The 21,372-nt window shown below is 46.9% G+C and overlaps 1 protein-coding gene across 13 annotated transcripts in view; it reads right to left on the reverse strand.

Annotated features, from left to right (window-relative positions):
- Nucleotides 1-21,372, reverse strand: part of TNRC6A (trinucleotide repeat containing adaptor 6A) — a 99,693-nt gene that overhangs the window by 11,636 nt on the left and 66,685 nt on the right. For 9 of the 13 annotated variants that reach the window (XR_006212490.1, XM_042971854.1, XM_042971844.1 and 6 more), the window contains 11 exons: nucleotides 21,104-21,280; nucleotides 19,909-20,084; nucleotides 18,648-18,680; nucleotides 16,997-17,077; nucleotides 16,603-16,654; nucleotides 12,678-12,820; nucleotides 11,818-11,955; nucleotides 11,243-11,371; nucleotides 10,728-10,805; nucleotides 10,244-10,454; nucleotides 7,380-7,511 (listed from right to left, as the gene is read on the reverse strand). Coding sequence is in view for 12 of the 13 variants with exons in the window: in XM_042971854.1 (XP_042827788.1) it covers nucleotides 7,380-7,511; nucleotides 10,244-10,454; nucleotides 10,728-10,805; nucleotides 11,243-11,371; nucleotides 11,818-11,955; nucleotides 12,678-12,820; nucleotides 16,603-16,654; nucleotides 16,997-17,077; nucleotides 18,648-18,680; nucleotides 19,909-20,084; nucleotides 21,104-21,280 (1,350 nt within the window). In the remaining variant the exon portion in view is untranslated. Of the gene's footprint in view, nucleotides 1-7,379; nucleotides 7,512-10,243; nucleotides 10,455-10,727; nucleotides 10,806-11,242; nucleotides 11,372-11,817; nucleotides 11,956-12,122; nucleotides 12,270-12,677; nucleotides 12,821-16,602; nucleotides 16,655-16,996; nucleotides 17,078-18,647; nucleotides 18,681-19,908; nucleotides 20,085-21,103; nucleotides 21,281-21,372 lie in introns of all 13 variants that reach the window. The other 4 variants (XM_042971855.1, XM_042971849.1, XM_042971845.1 and 1 more) reach the window with 4 other exon arrangements.

The raw sequence follows: 21,372 nt of genomic DNA on the forward strand, positions 1-21,372 counted from the left end.
ATCATGACCTCGCCAAAGCCAGACATTTAACTGTCTGAACTATGCGGGGGCCCCTAATTACCTTCTATTAATTGCTTCATGGGAGAAGGTGCAGAAGATGGGAAATGAGATCGTATAGGCGGCAGGTGTAGTTGAAGCAAGCAGAGCTGGATTTACGCCACAGAAATGCTGTGTCTTAGAGGCGGGCGTGTGAGCGGTGACCATAAGGAAGGCCAACACCGCCTGGGCACTAGTGTCTCACCCTGTCCTAGTGCTTGAGTGCTTCTGAGGTGTTGCCTTATTCACCCTCCAAACACCATAGGAGGTATTATTATACTCCCACTTAGCAGGTAAAGGTTAAGTTACTTGCCAACAGCTAATAAATAGCAGAGCTAGGTCTCAAATCCCAGGTCTGTGTCTATTTTGCCATTTTGCCATCATGTCAACTACCACTCCCACGCTTAAGAAAAATTCCAAATGTGATATGCCACTGAGTGGCAAATGTAACTTAGAATTCAGGTCTGTTTGATTCAGGGTTCGATGTTCTTTCTACCATGTGACCATTTCACCTTCCATTTCTGATAATCATCAGTCCAAGGTTCACAAACTAGCAAACTGACCTTTAAGCCAAGGTTACTCAAATAAAGTTTCAAGATAAAAATCCAGTGGAGAGGACCGAATGTCACAAACGTGTTAATCAGAGGGACAGATTTGATGCTGCTTAGGTTAGAAAGCAGAGAGGCTCTCCTGGCTGCCACCCAACCCCCCCCCCCCACGCCCATTATCTTAAATCACTAAGTCCTATCAATTCTGCTTCCTACAATTTTTTGTTTTGCACAACTGCAACAATTTAGTTTTGATAGAGCGCGCATGCCGCTGAGCGAGTGAAGGCAGGGCAGAAGGAAGAGGGAGAGAGAGAATCCCAAACAGGCTCCAATCTCAGTCCAACTCGGGGCTTGATCCCATGACCCTGGGATCATGGGCTCAGCTGAAACCAAGAATTGGATGCTCAACCGGCTGAGCCACCCAGGTCCCCCAAATGCAGTGATTTCTGAATTATTTTGTTTTGGGTCCCTTGTATGCAAAGAGTTGGATTTTGCTTTATGATTCAATCTGAATTTATTTTGATAAATTACTTTGGCTCATTTTGCTTATCAATTTTATATATATTTTGGTTCTAGTTTCTCATATTATTTTATATGATGCCTTTTATTTCTTCACAGATTCTTTTTTTTTTTTTAAGTTTACTTATTTTGATAGAAAGAGAGAGAGAGGGAGGGAGAGGGAGGAGAGAATGAGAGCAGGGACAGGCAGAGAGAGAGAGGAGAAAATCCCAAGCAAGCGCTGTGCTGTCGGCACAAAGCCCAGACTTGGGCTTCAAAATCACAAACCGTGAGATCAAGACCTGAGCCGAAATCAACCGTCGGGTGCTTAACTGACTTGACCACCCAGGAGCCCCGATTTCTTTATAGATTCCTTAAAAACTCTAAAAATACCTGTTTTTCTCTTTTCTGAAAATGTGGAAGACTTACGTTTTTGTTTCAGTGGCTGTCTTTGTAACTTGTTTAATCTCGTCTTCAAAAAATTCTGAGATATAGCTGACGTATAACACTGTGTTAGTTTCAAGTGCACAACGTAAGAATTTGATGCTCTTATGTACTGTGAAATGATCATATAGCTCTTGAGTAATGACTACACTGGGTCAGGCTACACTGTCTCTTGTTTGGCTAAGCTCTGGATCAGGCACAGAAGTTTCCCAGCTGATCTCCTCGCCCCAGCTGATCTCCACTCCCCAGGTCTCCACAAAGCAGCCAGAGTAATCCCAAATACAAAACATGCCACTTCCCAGCTGAACGTTCTCCAACAGGTCTCCATTGCAGAGGGGGGAATACTCAAACTCTTCAATCATTTATAAGGCCTCCACCCATCAGCCCTGGGTTCCCCTCTCATCACCTCTGCTTGGTTAACTCCTGTTATCTTTCGTAATCTCAGCTTAAGAGATCACAACCTTCTTCTGGAATCCTTCAGCTACTGCCCTCAACCCCAAGACGGAAATAAATATTCTATATATGTACCCCCACCACAGAACAACGTGCTGGGTGCTGATGAGGGGAAAAGATTTTATCAACTGCCTTCTAGTTGTAGGAACTTAAGACCATAAAGCTTCCCAGATAACCTGGTCCAACCCTTCTGCGACGCACGCACAACTTCCTGGTCAGATGTCCTTGCCATTCCACCCTACCTCACTTAACGAATCTGTCTTTTCTTACGCCGGAAGGTGTGCAGTAAAGAGTTAGGACAGTAGGCCCAGAGTACACATTACAAAGAGCTACGAGACTGGCCCTCCCTCACTCCTGGGCTCCTCCAAGCCCACAGCATATCCTGCAGATAAGAGTACCTTTGCATACCCTCAGCCAAGCCAGATAATTTCTGGTAACAAGGTGACTTCTGGTGAACATCTACTTCTGTCTGCCCGAGGCCTGGGTCATACAGTATTTTTATCAGATCTCTGAGAGGTGTGCGGGGATTGGAGACCGCGTAACACAACCACGCAGGTGCTAATGCCTATGTGACTGACCCCCCGATAAAGACCCTGGATGCCAAGGCTTGTGTGAGCCTCTCTGGTCAGCAATAATTTGTATGTGGTTTCACACACTGTGGCCGGAGAATGAAGTCCGTGAAACTTCACTGGGAGAGGACAACAGGAAACTTCTCCTGGACTCTGCCCTATGCACCTTTTTCCTTTGCTGACTTCCGTCTGTATTCTTTTGCTGTAATAAAGCATAACCATGAGTCATACGGCTTTCCTGACTTCTGTCAATTCTTCTGGCAAACCAGTGACCTTGAAAGTGGTCTTGGGGACTTCTGACACAGAAGGTCTCCTGGGTTCGCCCTTTCTTCTCTGCTCCACAAGTAACTTATTACTAGCTCTCTATGGCGATAAACAGAGACCCCATCTCAGACAGTGCTGTGAGCAGTCAATGCCGGCCAAAGCCTTCCCCAGCCTCAGCTCGGGTCTGACGCGAGCCTGAACACTACCATCACATGCCTCCCCCTTAAAGATGATCTCTACCCTGCTCCACTGCTAGGGGACAACAGCCCCTCTCTTCCACGACAGGGAAGCACAAATGCCAACATGAACTCAGGGTTGATGAAGACGCGAGGGAGGTTGGCTACAGGCAAACTCCCGTGGTCCTTCCCCAAATGGGAGCAGGACTAGAGAGCGAGATCTCTCTGGTTAGGGATTGTAGGCAAATCTCTTTCCCCCAGTGGAAGGGAGGGCACAGGTGTGAGGGGAGGGAGAAGAGAAACGGAACAAGCCCCGCACTCGCAAGTACGTGCAAACGCAAATGGCAAATGCTGCCACCCGGGGCTGGTCGGGGGTGGGGGGTGGGGGGTGGGGGGTGGGGGTGGGGACCACGGGGCGGGGCAGCGAGCGCACCAGCAGGCAGCTACCCCGCTCCGGGTGGTCACTGCTCCGGAGCTCCGTGCCGCCAGGCCTGCTTGTTTCTAAGAGACGCCACAAGTCTGAATTTGTGCGTGAAGTTTTCTGAATGTTTACACGGATGCTGAAAAAGATGATCTCAAAATCGTGAGGGTCTAACAAAACATAACACGTGGGCCGGCACCTCGCTGAACACCGACAGCCAGGTGTGAATTTGATTATAAGCGAGAAAGGGAAACCGCAGTGAACTATCAATAATGGGAATAGGATGATTAACATTCCTCTCCCTCTTCTTAATATAAGGAAAGGGAAAAACAAAGCCAACAAAAAAGATTCCGAGTCTCTGCTGGGAGAGAGGCCAGCAGGAGCCACCGATCAGGAAGGAGCAGCCCCGGGAGGGGAGAACGTGAGAGTGTGAGGAACTGGAGGGTAGTAGTGTAAGAAAAAGCACTTCTTTACACAGACTGCAAAGCTTTTTGAAAAAGCCAACACTCCGAGACTCGACATTTAGCAGGCTCTCACATACAGATATCAAACCATCTTTCCTTCTGGAGCTGAAGACCAAAACCACAACCGGGTCAAGAAGTATTTCCGAAATCATTTTTACAGAGGAGGAAAAAATACAATGACAAAGAAAGAATCAAAGCAACCAAACAGAATACATCAGATCAAACATTCTTGATTTTGAAAAAATTTTTGAGAGAGAAGGAGAACCTGTGCAGGGGGTCCAGGGGGAGGGGCAGAGAGAGCGAGAGAGAGAGAGAGAGAGAGAGACAGAGACAGAGAGAGAATCTTAAGTAGGCTCAATGCTTAGCCCGAAGCCCAACACAGGGCTCAATCCCACAACCCCGGGATCACGGTCCAAGCTGAATTCAAGAGTCGATCGCTTAACTGACTGAGCCACCCAGTGCCCCATTCTTAATTCTTAAGGGGATGAAATGTAAGTCTGGAGATACCGAAATAATACCTATGAAACAAAAACCACTGGTCTTGGGTTAGTTACTATCAGCTATGCCACCTGCTCAAGTACAGACAAGGAGAACATTCTGGGAGCAGAGAAGCATGTAAATATTAAGTAATTTGTATTACTAATAGAAATATTTTTAAGAAAAGAAAGAATGACTAAGTTTCAAGCATCAAATTAAGTAAATAAAGAACAGCAGGGATCTAGACTGGAGCAAAGAAAAAGGATCAACCTCTTCCTTATTCGGAAGAAGAGCACTTTCCTAGAACATATATAAGAATGAAAGTATTTACTGTTTAAGCTAGTAACTAAAAAACTTAAGAATTTACTGCTTACACTGCAGATTTATGCAAAAACAGTCCATGCGATAAAATGAGTGGGAAAAAAAGATCAACATTAAGTTGTAAAAGAAGATAAAATATAAATACAAAATCATTTGATTAATTGAAGCCAATGAAGGACACACAGGAACGGGCTGCTTACAGGAAGGCCCCGCCGCCCAAATGGGCACACACCAGGTGCCAAGCCGCAAGGGAAGAGCTTGACGGCTGTTACCGCATTCAGTCCCGTTAACAATTCTGGGAGGGCTCATTTCCTTTTGCAGGTGCAAACACTGTGGCTTAAGGAGTTTAGGAACTGGGATGAAATCCTAAGTGTATGTGACTTTAAAATCTATGCTGAGGACCCCATTTATGTGACACACACCATGTACCGGCGTGCCCTGGGTCAGTATGCCGAGCACTGTAGGGTACATGAGGGATGTGACACCTGCCACAGCAGTGCACGGAAGGCAAGAGGTCATTTTTACAAAGAAACTGAGGCTCAGATAAGCAGGGCAGACATGGAAAACTCCATTTTACCCTGAGAAGACAGAAAACCGTATGACAGAAGCGTTTCTCTGGCTCTCTACATCTGACCTCTCCAGCCACTCCTTTCACTAGAGCCACACCCGGATGCTGTCCTTGTTCTTTTCTAGGCTCCACTGCTCTGGGCAACCTCGTCCATGTCCATGACCTCAACATTCTGATGAATACCAAACCTTATTCTAGCTCAGATTTTTCTTCTGAGCGCTGGCCTCTATTCCTGATTTCTTTAGAAAACATTTTTTTTTAATGTTTTATTTATTTTCGAGAGAAAGAGACCAGGAGCAGAGGAGGGGCAGAGAGAGGGAGACACAGAATCTAAAGCAGGTTCCAGGCTCTGAGCGGCCGGCACAGAGCCCGATGTGGGGCTCCAACTCCAAACTTCAAGATTGTGACCTGAGCCGAAGTTGGACGCCTAACCGACTGAGCCACCCAGGAGTTACCCCCCCTTTTTAAAGTTTATTTATTTTGAGAGACAGAAAAAGTGTCAGCAGGGGAGGGGCAGAGAGAATCCCAAGCAGGCTCTATGCTGTCAGGGCAGAGCCTGATGCAGGGCTAGATCTCATGAACTGTGAGATCATGATCTGACCCAAAATCAAGAGTCGGGCGCAGGGCGCCTGGGTGGCTCAGTCGGTTAAGCGTCTAACTTCAGCTCAGGTCATGATCTCATGGTTCTAGCCTCACAACGGGCATTGTGCTGACCGCTCAGACAGAGCCTGGATCCTGCTTCAGATTCTGTGTCTCCCTCTCTCTCTCTCTCTCTCTCAAAAATAAACATTAAAAAAAAAAAAATTCTTTTTTTAAAAAAGAGTTGGGCACTTAACCAACTAAGCCACCCAGGCACCCCACCCCAAGCCCAGTCTTAAAGGTCAAGGGGTTGGGATGAAGGAGAGAGGCCCAGGAGGTACGTTACGGATAATCATGTATTTGCACAAGGACTTATGTTAGTTACCCAGCCCTTCCATCCTTAATTCTAAGGCTCTTTTTGGTGCACTCTCTCCTCATCCACTGCCTTCTGCCTCACTTACACTGCTTGGAGTCTTCTGTGTCTCTGGGTTGAAAGTTTAAGATGATTTACGGCACAAAGTGGTCTGTGATTTGCTCATTCTGGCCTCTACTGTCCTAGATTCTTCTTCCTCCCTTTGCCCCCTCACCTCCGTGACACGCGTGCATAACAGAACCCCGCGGGGTTGTCCTGCGTTTGAACTTTTCAAATGCTCTACTCTTTTTGCCATCCTCTCTCTACCCCTTCATGTGGTCTGAAGACCCGCTTCTTAGTCTCCATATAAAAGCCTTTCCAGAGCCAGCGCACCGACAGGTTGTCGTTCCTGCCCCCTGCCACCCCCCAACAGTGGACCCGCACACTGCCATCCCACGTGTGCCAACATCTCAGTCCGTCCGTGTTCCTGGCACCTACCACAGGGTGTAAAAGCTGTTACATGCTGACTTTTGCTACCAAACCAAAGAGCTCCGTTCAGGGCAAGTACTGCTCCTGGCTCATCTATGCTCAATGGTGTGCGTGCGTGTGCATGTGTATCTATGTAGGCCAGGTGGCCAAGAACGGTCCTTTGGAAAGCAGAAAATGTTCCACTAACATTTGCTAGATGGATTGATGTTAAACAGGTTGAAAATTATATTTCTAAAAAACAAATGTAATTAACGGATGAAAAGACAATAATATTGAAATCTCTATGATTTACACAAAGCAACAAAATACATGAAGAAAATGTGCCATTATACAAAACGCTGACAGAAATCAAATTATGCTGGGAGTTTTTAATACCCTCCCCATCATACTAAATTAAGTAAATGTTAAGTAGAACACTAGAACGACCAAATCTATTGCAAAAACCTAAATGACCATTAAAGAGGGACAAATTTTTAAACCCCAAATGTATACTGAATCTCGATTTTGTACAAAATCATTAATTGTGTTAATTGTGCCTTTTTAAAAATTTAACTAAGATTTAATAACTACTAAGCACTTTTTAATAATGAGGAAAGGGTCTACGTGGATTTGGCTACAAATACAGACATTTAAGAGAAAATAAAAGCCTAAATTTAGTATTCTACAGGCTTTTGTTTTGTTTGTTTGTTTAAGTACAACATGTAAGAATGTATTTCATACCATGTTTGCTGGAGTTTTGATCCAAAGATGTGTTCACAGAAATGCTGTCCACTGTAGTCCACTTCCTTAGTCTTGACTGTGGCTCTTTAATACTGTTCATATCCATATTTACATTCAAGTTTGAGTTCAAGCCTAAAAACAAAACAATATTTTAATAGAAAACCACTTTATAAAACATAACATGTTTTCCTTCCAATACCACGACCTCCATTTTCTAGAAAAAAACATGTAACTAATCTAATGTTTTTAATCCTGTGACCTGTGACTGTTCCTTAGCAGGTATCACCCTACAAATGTGCACAGCCAAATGATTACAGACAAGCACAAGGTAGGCAGAACACTGTGGGCCCCTGGCCAAGGTTGTGTAGAAATCCTCAATAGATATTCTAATATTCAATAACCCAATGTTTTCAAACCAAGAAACTGTTAAAACTATAATTGTGTTAATGTGGAAAACTATTTCTCTACAGAATATGATTATTTTAAAATTCCTTGGTGGGGCACCTTGGTGGCTCAGGCAGTTGGAGCATCCAACTCTTGATTTCGGGCTCAGGTCATGATCTCAGGGTTCTAGGATCAAGCCCCACATTTGGCTCCATGCTGAGTGTGGAGCCTGCTTAAGATCGTCTCTCTCTCCCTCTGCCCTTCTTGTGCTTGCTCTCTCTCAAACGATAAACAAGCAAACAAATAAATTTCCCTGGTAAAAAGACAATTTTAAGGAAGCTCAATATTAAAGTTTATCTCCAATAAAATAGATCTCTTTAGCTATCCCCCAAGAGCACCACGCATGAAGAAACATAGGGAATCACGTTCAGTTATCTTTTGCTTATAAACAAAAGTTTTCAACTGGCTGGCCAGCCAAAGGACACCGTCATTGAAAAGCAAAAATGTCCTGGGGCGCCTGGGTGGCTCGGTTGGTTAAGCATCTGACTTTGGCTCAGGTCACAATCCCATGGTTCGTGAGTCCGAGCCCCGCATCAGGCTCTCTGCTGTCAGTGCGAAGCCTGCTTTGGATCCTCTGACCCCCTCTCGATCTCTGCCCCTTCCCCACTTGTGCTCTCTGTCAAAAGTAAAACAAACATTAAAAAAAAAAAAAAAAGTAAAAACGTCCTGCTCTAATAGAGACTCCCATATCTCAAGGCGCAACTTCCTTGACCTTTGGTGATGAAACACATCACACTCAGATACTCTGTTGGAACAGGATGGAAATTTCCATCTTGCATACTGTGGGTCAGAAAACTGACTGTTAAGCCAGGGCTTCTTAAGTGTGATCCAGGGACCATCAACATCAGAATCATCTGAGATTCTTGTTAAAAATGAACACTTTTCAATGGGAGCCAGAATCTCTGGCCACATAGCCAGGTGGTTCGTATTTTAAAATTTCAAAACAAATAGTTTTAAATACTTGGGTTTGACGACAGTCCATGTGATATCAGGTCAAACTTAAAAACTTTAATAACGTGGGGCGCCTGGGTGGCTCAGTTAGGTGACCAACTTTGGCTCAGGTCAGGATCTCACGGTTTGTGAGTTCGAGCCCCGCACTGGGCTCTGTGCTGACAGCTCAGAGCCTGGAGCCTGCTTCGGATCCTGTGTCTCCCTCTCTCTCTGCCCCTCCCCCATTCACACTCTGTGTCTCTCTCTCAAAAATGAATAAAACATTAAAAAAAAACTTTAATAACGTAAATTCTCTAATATCATCCCAATTTTTGGAAGACAGCAATTACATTTGCTGTTCTCTGGACTCATCAACCAGACCCAAGACTCGGCAAATTTTTCTGTGAAGCTTCAAATAGTAAGTATCTCAGGCTCTGTGGGCCACAAGGTCTGTGGGTCTCTGTGCAACTCTGTTGTAGCACAAAAGCAACCACAGAAAATACGCTGACAAAAGACCATGGCTGTGTTCCAATAAAACTTTCTTTACAAAACCAGGCCACCGGCCAAATGTGGCCAACAGGCTCCAGTCTGCCAATGCCTGATTTAGACAACCATGCTGTGTTGGTATGGGTTAGGCAGACCTCTTAACCAGGAAAGTGTATCTCTCTGTCCTTGCTGAGAGTCCGCAGCAATACGAGGGGGAGCCAGAGTGAAGCGAAGCAGGGCAACAGCAGGCCCCACCCCGCCCACGGCCAAGAGCAGGCTAGCTCGTTAGCGGTCTTCAACACACTTGGGCTGGCTACCAATCAAGCTGGCTTTCGAGAAGCCGTTTTAAGGGAAAAGAGAGAAAGCAAAAGCAAAATCAACAGAGTGTCGACAATCAAGGCTCAAAATATAATCAGAGGCACAAAGAGAAAAGAGACCCGGGGAGGGGGAAAACATACAAGCCTGACGTTTCCAGAGGGAGACAGGGAAAGAAAGGAAGAGGGGGGCTACTGCAAGGGCAACAGAGGCAACCCTCCTGCCTCTGTGTCCTACACTCAACACTCAAGCCAGAAATCACCCCTAAAGACTCAGACAATCGTGACAATTTCAGGCGCTGCCCCACAGAAGCCACTCATCCCAGTTATTCCCCAAAGCGGCACTGCTCCGGGTGTCTCTGGCATGTGGTTACTCACCACCCTCCCACCCCCCCCCCCCCCCCACTCTACAAGGAAACCACCTGGGGCTCGAGAGCAACTTCACCTTTATTCTAACCCACTTTAAATGAGCAGGGAGTTTTTGAAACAGCATGGTTTTCTGGAATGGAGAGAGGCCTTCCTGGAAGCAGGGAGATAGGCTGACCCTGGGAGAGGCAGGGCAGCTCCCAGAGAGGAACGAGCCACAGAACCGGCGCGGTTCCGAGGGGACAGAACGGTGCCGCCAAGGGAGAAGACGTCGGGCAGTGGCTCCTGGTGTCAGGTGAATGCCCCGGCCAAGGAGAAACCCACCTATAGGGAAGTTGCTGAAAGCATTTATTGGTGACGGCCCTTTCTGCAGCTCGGGTGTAGTGTGGGGCATGACGTTCTCGAGGAAAGGTTTCATGGCTGGCTGATGGAGTGGCTGCTGCTGAGCTGGCGGGGTCTGTTGCTTCACCAACAGGTTGGGGTCCAGTTGGCGAGACTGCTGCATCATTTGCTGCTGCACACTAAGAGGTCGACCCTGAAAACAACCAAGTGATCGGGAAACACTGGAGAGAAAGTCTTTAGGGATACCCAGGTATTCCCCCCTCAACTGCCGAATTCCACTCCTCCCCGGCAGGAAGGTGAATAATCACCACACTCCAGTTAACACGGCCTCCGGGCAAACAGGAGACTTAACGCATCACATATTTTGTCGTATCTTGATACAGGCATTTCGCCTCTCTTGTCACAAGCTCGAATGAAGTGAGTTCAGCGCAAGCGAAGCAAAAGGGGAAAGAAAGGTGCGATCTACCTGCTGGTCTTGCTGCTGCCGGTTCCCAGAAGGCACGCTTCTCTGACTCTGCGCCCTTTGCTGCTGCGCTAACAATCGCTGGAGGGGAGATGGCGAAAAGACCGTCAGCACCTCGTCAGAGTCGTGTCATAGAGCAAGCTTCGGGATGGCTGCAGGTGGACCTAAGGCGTGGCCTCATCTGGCGTACCCTCTTCCTGGGGCTCCCTGGCCTCAAGCCGTTGTTGAATTCGGTCTTTGGTTCGGTCTAAACTACTTGCGCTTCATGAGGGACATGTCCTCACCCCCCCCTCCCCGCCCCCATCCCACTCCCTCCGCCATCCCAGATCTGACTGGGTGGTGCTCGAAGAGCATCCCGCCCTTCCAGCTCACGACCTGTCCTCCCCGACAGACTGTAAACTTCCTGGGGGCGACGGCACCCACTGTTTGCTGCCACGCTTCCCGCAGAGTCTTGGGTTTATTAGCACACAGTAGACGCTCAACAGACTTGCACTGAATAGGACTGTTAACCGACTCACCTGTAACTGGGAGATCTGAGAAAGCTGGTTTAGTTGGGATAGCTGGTTCAGCATGGCTACCTGTTGAGGGCCAAAGAGCGGATTCAGGCCACCGTTGTTTGGTGCATACTTCAGCAATGAAACTGGAACCTTAGGATCACAATGGCAAGTTAATAACGTTGATCAAATAACTCAAAACTAACTAAATGTGCTGTGTATTTTGACTTGTCAATAGAGCAATTAAATCTGTGGACTATTACCATGGAAGGTTGGTTAAGTTCTTGCTTTGCTTTATCGTTCATATAAACTTTTCTGGGTTAACTACAAGAGGACAGGGGTGAAATCTTAAAGCGGCCAATTTACTTTGCTGTTGTCTTCCTCCCCTCAACGTGTTTTCTGGAAGGTAGTGGTAAATTTCAGGTGTAACTGAACTTGGACTCATTTTCTTGACCCAACCCACATCCGTTCGTAAAGACAGCTAATTCTGCATTAGCTGCGTCTCAAAGATGCCAGTCGACGTGATGAGCACCTAACTGTCTCGTTCAAATATCAAGTGTTTCCAGGTACACAGGGGAGAGCACGCCCGCAGTCGCTACCTGAGGGGAGAGTAATGGAGGAGGCACTTGAGCACGGAGATTAGGCTGAGATGAACTAAGAGGTTGTGCTGGAGGCTGCTGCAGGCCCCGGGCTTGTGCTGCTGTGTTTCCAACACCGAACATACTGGGATTGCCATTCTGCAAAACCAAACGACAGCAACAGAACCCCAGTGGGATTCTTTAGGGACGGACGTCGCAATACCACACTGTAATACTGATTTAAACACAGTAACTACAAGTAAGAGAGATCTTATTACTTCTACAAAGCATTCAACAGAGAGCCTAAAATACACGCGTGGACTTACCTGTCTAACAGAATTCAAGTTTTGCATACCCAGCCCTGCTATGGAGCCAAGGGCCTGGTTAGGTAGTGCACTATTTGAAGGGGGAAGCTTCATGCTTTGACTGGACATAAACTGCATGTTTTGGGATTCATCTGCTACAATGCCATCCTGATTGGACAGACAGAAAGATGTGCAACACCAGCCAAGCAAACAAGTAGAAGGGAGAAATCATTGCAGGAACAGAAGAGAAGTCACATGACATTCCAGCATCAACAGGAAACAGGTAGAGAACAGAAGAGATCAGATTAGTGTTAATTCTAGAGTACATAAAAAGAACCAAACACATTTTATGGGATTCAGAAGAAAATACAAAATGCAATCCCTATGCTAAATTGAAACATAAAAGGGAGAATGAACTACAAATCCAGTAGTAGGATTTGGCACTGGATTATAAGCAGTACCTTACATTAAATGCCCTAACCACTAATGAGAAAATTATGCCATTAAGTGTACTGGTTATTAGCCACAGGGGTGAAACAAACAAACAAACAACAAACAAACAAACAAACAACTTACCTTATCAAAATAAGGGCTGCGCTCCATGGAAGACTCTTTGGAAATCTGAGGCCGAGAACCAGGGCCTTTCCCGACCGTTCGATTGTAATCACCAATATTTAGGCTATGTTTATCTATGTCCATTCGTTTGTCTTGTAACATTCCTAATAAAGGCAGGAAATGATGTTACCATGTAGGAAGACGATTCAGTTGGCTTCAGATAAATTTACAGTAGAAAGCAAAACATTTCCTCCCTGCGGGAGGGCTTCTGCCTTGAGAAGGACGTGTGAAAAATGCGCTTGCATTTAGTAAATCTTGCATTCCTCACAAGTAAAGTTGGGTTTAGCAGACGCTGCTGTTTTACTGAACCAATTAACCTGAAGTAAATAGGTTAAGATGTCTTTGGTCATCTTTAACCTAAACTTTATAATAAAAACAATTTCCAGTTACAAATAACAAAAACAGCCGCCACGAGAATGCGCCATCGGGACAGATGCGCGCAATGTGCCGGGCACTCACTGTCCCAAACGTGTGCTCTAATTTCATGCTGGTAACCCTACTCTTCTCGCCCCCATTCAGCAGATGGGGAAACTGGAGACAAGACATGCTCACACCTTCTCCTCTCTCAGGTCTTCCTCTCCCATTACGGTCCACATTCTGCCTTCTCTGCAACCTCAAACTCAATTTCTTATTCCTATATGTATCTCATCTTTAATAATAACCACGTATTGTTTACTGTCTCTCAGCTCCAAATTCACCCTTTCTGACTGCCCGGTCAAAGCACACCTGGGCTCTTTACAGTTTTTCCTTTGCCAGTTGGTGCAGAGGCTCTGTCGGCAGAGGGCGCCGGAGAGACGCTGTGGGAGGAAGTTCGATGGGCTCCCAGCAGCCCCCAGAATCCCCCCCCATCCCTCCACATGGCTCTGTAGCAGAGACTCTAGTGAGACACGGCTCTGCGGACAGATTTCCACCAAGTGCCACCAGCACAACAGCACAGCGACTCGAGTGCCATTCAGTGAGCCATGGAGGAGGCGGGGCCTCCTCCTCACAGAACCCGGACCCACGGTCCGGATACGGATTTGTTTTTCCTGCCTGAAAAGCTTCTGGCATCCCCAGTCTGGCGGAAGGCCTTATATCCCCACAGCACTGTGTCTGACCACGGAACTCACTCCAGAGCAAAGGGAGGACGGTCATGGGATCACGCCCATGGATCAAGCGGTCTGACCATATACGCCGTCACCCAAAAGTAGCTAGCCAAACTGACAGGTAGAACTGGTTACGAACCAAGTCGGGAGACAACATCCTTCAAGGATGGGCTTCTGCTTCATGGCGCACACTGCCACCCACATCACCAGAACACAGAGGTCTGGGTATCAGAAGGTGAGAGTCGGCATGGTTTCTCTGTTATACCTAACAAGCCACTCAGAATTCTTGCTTCCTGTTCCAGCAACTCTACAGATTTGGAGACCTTAGTCCTCAAGAGAGAGAAAACCCTTCTACGAGGAGACACATCAGGCCGCTGAACTGGAAGATGAAAACGGCACCTGGACATTTTGCCCTCCTTGTGCCACTGAACCGCCAGGCAAAAGGGGTTCATCTGCTGGCTGAAGTGACTCTGATCACCAGAGGAAATGGGCTTTTTGATACAAAACGAGGGCCGCGAGGACTCTAGAACCCAGGGGGTTCTCTGGGGGTGCTCCTTCGCATTTCCGGGCCCACAAGTAAAGGCCAATGAAGAGCCAGAGCAACCAAGAAAAGGCAGGATGATTCAGGGCTTGGATTCTTTGGGAACAAAGACCTGCATCCCTCCAGCAGCAAAGGAAGCCGGGGGCGCTGAGGTACTGGTGAGAGCAGGACAGTGTGGGACGAGTGGCGACAGAAGCAAGCCAGGACACCAGCCACAGGTCTGACCAATCACAGAAACGAGGTCAGTACAAGCTCCGCACGTTTCCTATGGTTTGTTACATGAGTGTGGTTATCTGGATAGGCCAACCTTCTCTCTCCCATTTTCATTTTATCCACTCTGAACTGATGAAAGTTCCTACCCTATCCAACTGTTGAAAGTTCGCTCTACAACTCGGTCTTTCAGTCTCAACTGTGACTAACTTTGAGGGGTGGTAATACCGCCAATGACAATGCAATGACTACTGGGACCGTGTGTGTCTCCTCAGTTTGGTGAGAGGGCAGACTTCCTCACCCGTCAGAAAGAGAAAGAGAGCCGTGTCTCGTTAAGACAGAGCCGCTCTGCCACTGCAGTGGGACAGGGCAGTGTGCGCACAGGGCGCGTGTGGAAGACGGTGGTCGAAGGGCGGGGTGAACCGTGCCATCCATCGACCTACCGCCTCTCAGCTCCAAACTCACTTCGTCAGCCCCGGACCCTTTCCGTATCTTTCCCTTGGCCGGCCGACACTGCAGCTTTGCGGGCAGAGGGTGCAGGAGACACTGCTGTCTCCCGGGTGCAGGCACCCCCTCCTGCTGCACAGACCCCACCCTGCCGCGGCACCCCCGGCAGCGGCTCTGGCGGTCTAGTGGCAGAGAGCCTCCCGTGAGACACCTCCCCGCGGGGCACAGCTCCTGCAGTCCCGCGTGGGCGACACCACCGTGACTTCTCTGCCACGCGGTGAGCAGAGGCCGGGTCCAGGAGTCTGGACCCCCTGCACGGGCACGCCACCTCAGTCCTAAGGTCAGAGACCTCTCCTTGCCTCTGCTAGTCTGTCTTCAGTGTGCTCCTTACCTCCTACTAGCCAAAGCCTCGTCACTCGAATAATTCCTTAGATTTGTATCAAACCTTCCTGTTCAAATCACTGCATAGTCCGCTCTCCTGCCCGGACTCAGACTAACAGAAAAACGGCACCACCTACTAAAGTTTTCAGGCAAGAAAGTGGAAATCAGCTTTTATCACACCCGCTCCCTCACCCTCCACAATGAATTGGTTCAGACTGGTTATCAACTTTCGTCGATTCTAATTCCTGAATCTCCACAGAATTAAGAGTCTTCCCACCTACTATCTTAGAGTTTTGAAATCCTCACTGGATTTGAAATCCCACTCCAACAAATCTCACACTGGTTCTGGTATCTTGTCCTTAGTCCTCTGCCGCGAATCTTTCCTGTCCTAAGACATTTTCAACCTGCAGCCATAATAATTTTACTATTATTATTATTATTATTTTTAAAGTTTATTTATTTTGAGAGAGACAGAGAGACAGAGAGCATGCATGCATGAGCAGGGGAGGTGCAGAGAGAGAGAGAGGGAGGGAGAGAATCCTAAGCAGGTTCCATGCTGTTAGTGCAGAGTCCGACACAGGGCTCAGGTGAGATCATGACCTGAGCAGAAATCAAGAGCTGGGCACTTAACTGGCTGAATCACCCAGGTGCCCCTACCATCATAATTTTCTTAAAACATAAACCCAAATCATGTCATTCTCCTGCTTCAAATCATTTAATTCTGTGCTTCCAGAATAAAGTTCAAACCCCCCAGCTCCCTATGTTTTAGCCTCTGCCTCATTTCTAGCACCTTCCCTAGGCAAAGCTTCTTCATTACCACACTCCCACCACCACAACCAATTTACATTTCTTCTCCCACTGCATGGAACTACTTGCCATTTCTCTAGCTGTCTTATACTGTCTCTGTCCTATTATCTGAGCCTTTACACATACCGTTCCCTGAATTACTAAGACTCTATCACCCAACCTGGATGACTCTTCCTGACAGGACTAGATTTGAGGTAATCACAGACTGGTATCACCATGACCTCAGACCTTGCACAGCGATGTGCACTTGGAAGGCTTATAAACCACCGTACTCTAACGCGGGCTGGAGAGCACAGGATACCGTAACGGGAACCCAGACCTGCCCTCTCCTGGCCCAGGTCAGTGCTCGCTTAGTAGGATCATGTCACAGATCCGTTTGTCCATCAGTGATGAATACAAACTCAACCTGATTTACCTCCAGAAAGGTCCATCTTATTGCTCTGTACGTTTTCTTCTGGTGAGTCTCTCTGAAGGAAGAAAATGGGGCATGTTAGCAGGCCTTCATTCATCAATGGAAAGAAATTAAAAATGAAAACCTTTACTTCGTTATTTGTCAAAAGGCAAAGAGGATATGTGACCGATGTTTTTAGCTACAACTATAAAAATAAAGAAGGCTTCATGGCCCATTTTATTGTAACCTCCAGCAGACTCATAAGGCCTCAAACGTAAGTAATAATTTGTTAAGAAAACAAAAAGTTAAATTAGGGTAATTTAACCATCATTATAGGTGGTTAACAGACCACCTATAACATTATGGGGTATCAGACCACCATTAAAAGGGGAGGGGGCTGCTGGGAAAACATACTTACCGAAAAACTGATATTTGAAAACTGTTTAACGAATGGATTTATCCACGCTTCTTCTTGTTTGTTTCCACCTTTCATGGTTCCCTTTGCAAAACAAAAGAGTAGAAAGCTGCCACGGCCACCTCTATTGATCTGGGTACAGTGATGGATTACTATAACTTCAAGACAATTCCCCACTCTCATTTTTAGCCAATTAATTTCTCCTTCAACCACCTCTTATCCGAGTTGTTAACAATTACAAATCAACTTATTTGATTTTCAACTTCCTTTGCTCCAGTCCTCTGGTATAGCTGTAATGTACAGAGAAATCCCTAAAGGCAAGCAGTCAGAAGGAAAAGACGGAAGCAAAGGGCCTTGATGACCCACACAAGGAAAAAAGGTCCTCGGACTAACGGAGAACTGCTCGTCACACAGTTTCCAGTTTATAACTGGATGGTGCTCTGAGAGCTTACTCATAATCTGGATCTGTGGAGCTCTCACACCACACTAATGTAAAAGTAGTCATTAGGTTTCTCGGGTTCATCCAAAGAAACCCACATAACGCGTACTTTAGTTATGCTGCATGCGCTGTACTGAAAAAGCACCACACGTTTCCAAATGAAAGACTTGAAAAATTATGATCCGTGTTGTCAAGAACACAGTACCCCAGCAGCAGCTGAGGCTGGGGACCCCCCCTTCCACCCCGGTGCTGGCCGGGAACAGGCGGTACAGAATGTACCGAGACATGCTTCGAGGGGGTGAATGGTCCACGACATGCCCGGTCGACCGGGAGGCTGGAAGCCACAGGGACCAAGGTGTCCCGTGAATGTGAAGACCATGGGGCCATTCTCGGTCTGCTGCCTTAATTTCCCTTTCCCGTTGCTACCGCCTGTTCCTTCCGACTGTGGGACAGAACACAGCTTCACAGTCCCCCCCAAGTGCAGGTCTCTGAAGCAAGCACCTAACAGCCCTCGCCATGGTTTCTGAAGTCGTCCTTGATTCCTCTGCCTCTCACTCCCACCCGCACGCCTAACTGGCTGCCAAGGCCTTCTGTCCCTTCCATTTCAAAATGTCTCTCCAATCAGTCCTTGCACTACACATCCATTCTTGCTTCCCCATTCAGGCCCTCACTTCTCACCCGAATGAGTGCAGAAGCTTCCTGAGATCCCCAACTCTGGTCCCTCCTCAGTGCCAATGATCTTTCATACGATCACTGGTTAGCTTTCTTTAAAGTGAGTAATTTAAAAAACCCAAGTTCATGTTGCCTTCTATGCAATTTCACTGGCTCTGTATTTTAAACAGAATAAAGCTCAAGTTCTTTGGCACGGTACTGAAAAGACTTTACAACCTGCCCCTTCATCTAACTATAGAGCCAGATCTCTTGTCACCTCTGTCCAGAGATTCCACATTTTAGTATGTCAGGCTACTATTCTCCTTAGCACATCCCACCCCCAGGCATCTTCCAAATTCAAGTGGGCACTCCTTAGAGCTCTCCTATGGCCCCACACTAGACTCTGAGCTCCTTGAAGGTGCAGCTCATGTCCTAGTGGTTTTGAACCCCCAGCACCAAGCACAGTACCTGGCACACAGCAGAGGCTAAATAAATGTTTGCAGTTGCTTTCTAAAAGATTTTTACTAGCAGAAACAAAGGAGAAAGAGTAAAAAGGCTACACACCCTTTCCCTTCTCCTTTTTTTGCCACTCAGACCCTGTAAGGAAAGACAAAGTCACAAAACAGCATGGTCCAGTGGGAAGAACACAGGGTTTGGAACTGGAAGGCCTAAACTTAAGTTCCCGCTCTGTCACTTACTAGTTATGTATCTCTGGGCATGCCACCACCTTTTCCGGTCTCAAATTCCTAATCAGTATTCTATCACAAAAGGTCATGAGGATCAAATGGCTTATGTAAAATATGGGAAAACACTTCATAAACTACATGGAGGCAACAGGCAAATTCAGCCAAATGAAAATCTTTGTAAAGGAAAATGGCAGGTCCTAGACTGAGAATCCCAGGATTGAAAGGGAGGGACCCTGGTGGCCAGCTAAGGGAGCTACTGGATATTTTACCTGCAAGGTCCCTTGGGGTGGGGAGGGGGGTGTAAAAAACAAAACAAAACAAACGTTTCTCAAAAAGGCGGCGGCGGCGGTGGGGGGGGGGGGGGGAGGGGGGAGAACCCCCAGGGGAGGGCCCCCCAGGGAGAACCACCTGGGGGCTGGGCATATATTTTGAAAATGGTCCCCAAGAGAATCTGACACCAGCATCCAATACCATCTCTTAAGAACCTGTGCTTTATGTCAGTGGTCTCAGACCTGGCTCTGCATCAGAGACATTTGGGGTCCAATTTCCAAAACTACAGCAGGTCTGGGGTACAGGAGGTTGTGCTTTTAACAAATGCCATTATGATTCTGATGTGCCGACAGGTTTGGGGGTAACATTTGTCCACATATCGGAGACAAACCAAACAACTCTGATCATTTCTGGGCATTTCTGTCACAGGACCTTTCGGGGTGAGGGAAGGGCTGAGGACGAGGGATGAGAAAGGAAGACGGTGATTCTGGGTAAAGGGGGGTTGGGGGCTCCGGGTGAAGCGGAATGGGAGATGAGCTGGCGGTGGGATGGAAAGAGTCAACATGGAGATTTGCCCTTCTCTTCATCCCCACCACTGCGGGCACCACTCTGGGTGAGGGGCTGTCCCAGGCAGCACTGGTGGAAGGGGAGGAGGAGAGAAATCCCAAGCTGTAGCAGTGGGGAGAAAGGAAGTTCCTGTGGTCTTATGGTTTTCTAGGTGGCTGCCCGTACACGAGGCTACACCTAAATTGGGGACTGCCTAGACTGTACTGGTTGCCATAAATGGGCAGGCAGGACAGCAATTTTTTCTGAGGGTAAACTACCTTTGGAATTCAAAGTTGCAAGGGCTGTGCCCTTGAAATGTTTACCTTCGATGACATTTTCTTTGTATATGGTGGCCAATTTAAAGATGAGTTAAGCTCTTGAGATGAATTACTATTCCACATTCCAATCTCTACATCCTCTTCCTCTTCCCAGCCAGTGGGGCGATTTCCAGGCAATGGCATATCATCACCACACCAGCCATCTTGCATAGATTTTGGCCCTGATTGTGGATTTGTGATACAAAGAGAAACATGCTTTAATCAAACAATTCTTTCTAGAGGATGAGTACTCATTAACAGGGTGGGGCGAGACGGGGGTACCTAAAAAAACCCCGCTTTTACTTCCCTTCCCAAATCTACAGGGCAGAAGTGTATGTTTTATACTGAGTTGAAAGTTCCATTAGGCAAGAATTTTTTTTTCTTTTTAGAAGTAATCTCTACACCCAACATGGGGCCCAAACCCACGACCCCGAGATCAAGAGTCGCATGCTCTACCGACTGAGCCAGCCAGGCACGCCTAAGCCTGAGAATTTTTTTAAATTAAAAATTTCAATGAAACATCTCCCATGCTTTTACAAACAGAAGGTACCTAAGATGGAACAATGGTAGCCTTCTTGTTCACCCTTAACATTCTGCATGGCAGCGCACAGGGCAGAGGACAGAAAAAATTTAAAACTTCATTTTGAAATACATTTTCAACGAGCACGGCCAAAAAGTATTGCAAATCATAAGCAGAAAGTATCTCATCTCTATACTCAGCCTTTGGAAGTCCTACGGGGTACCCCACACACAACTTATGGGACAGTGACCGTGTTCATCTAAATAACAGGGGTCCTTCTTGAACTTTGTTCATTTTACATATAATATTCAGGGAATTATCTGAAACCTCAGCCGGACATTTTGGATATGCGTCCACATGACTATATATTCAGTCACTCATGCCGGACAGCATAAAAGTTGCTTGACCGTTACTAGATAATCTTATTTGGTAAAATGTAATTTAGATTTGGTGAAGTATATGCAAATCCTTAATAGTTAGCACAGTTCTAAGGAAAGGTAAGAAAATTCACAACGATAAAAGAGCAAACCAAGTTACGAATTCAAAGAGCCAGTGAAATCATCCAGTATGATAATACAGGAATACATTTACAATATAAACATTATCTGATTATTTACAGTCCTAGTCAATGACCGATCACCACTGTGACAAAAGAGCTACCAGGAATTATCAACAACTTACCAGATTTGCTTAACGCTTGAGGACCAACAGAGCTGGAGCCCCACGTGGACGTGCTGGATGCCGCAGCAACGGGCTCCCCCCAGCTGGGACCACTGTCTATGGGTTTACCCCATGCTGAAGTACCATTATCCACAGTTGTGGCTGGAGTAGAAGGCTCCCCCCAGGGCTCACCCCAGCCTTTAGAAAGTGTGGGAAAAGAAGTCATCAGCACATGGTAGGGTGGGGCGGTGGAATAAGGGGCAGTAAGGAATACTTTAGGGAACAAAAGA

This window comes from Panthera tigris, chromosome E3 (assembly GCF_018350195.1).
Source record: "Panthera tigris isolate Pti1 chromosome E3, P.tigris_Pti1_mat1.1, whole genome shotgun sequence".
In the NCBI taxonomy this organism is placed as follows: Eukaryota; Metazoa; Chordata; class Mammalia; order Carnivora; family Felidae; genus Panthera; species Panthera tigris.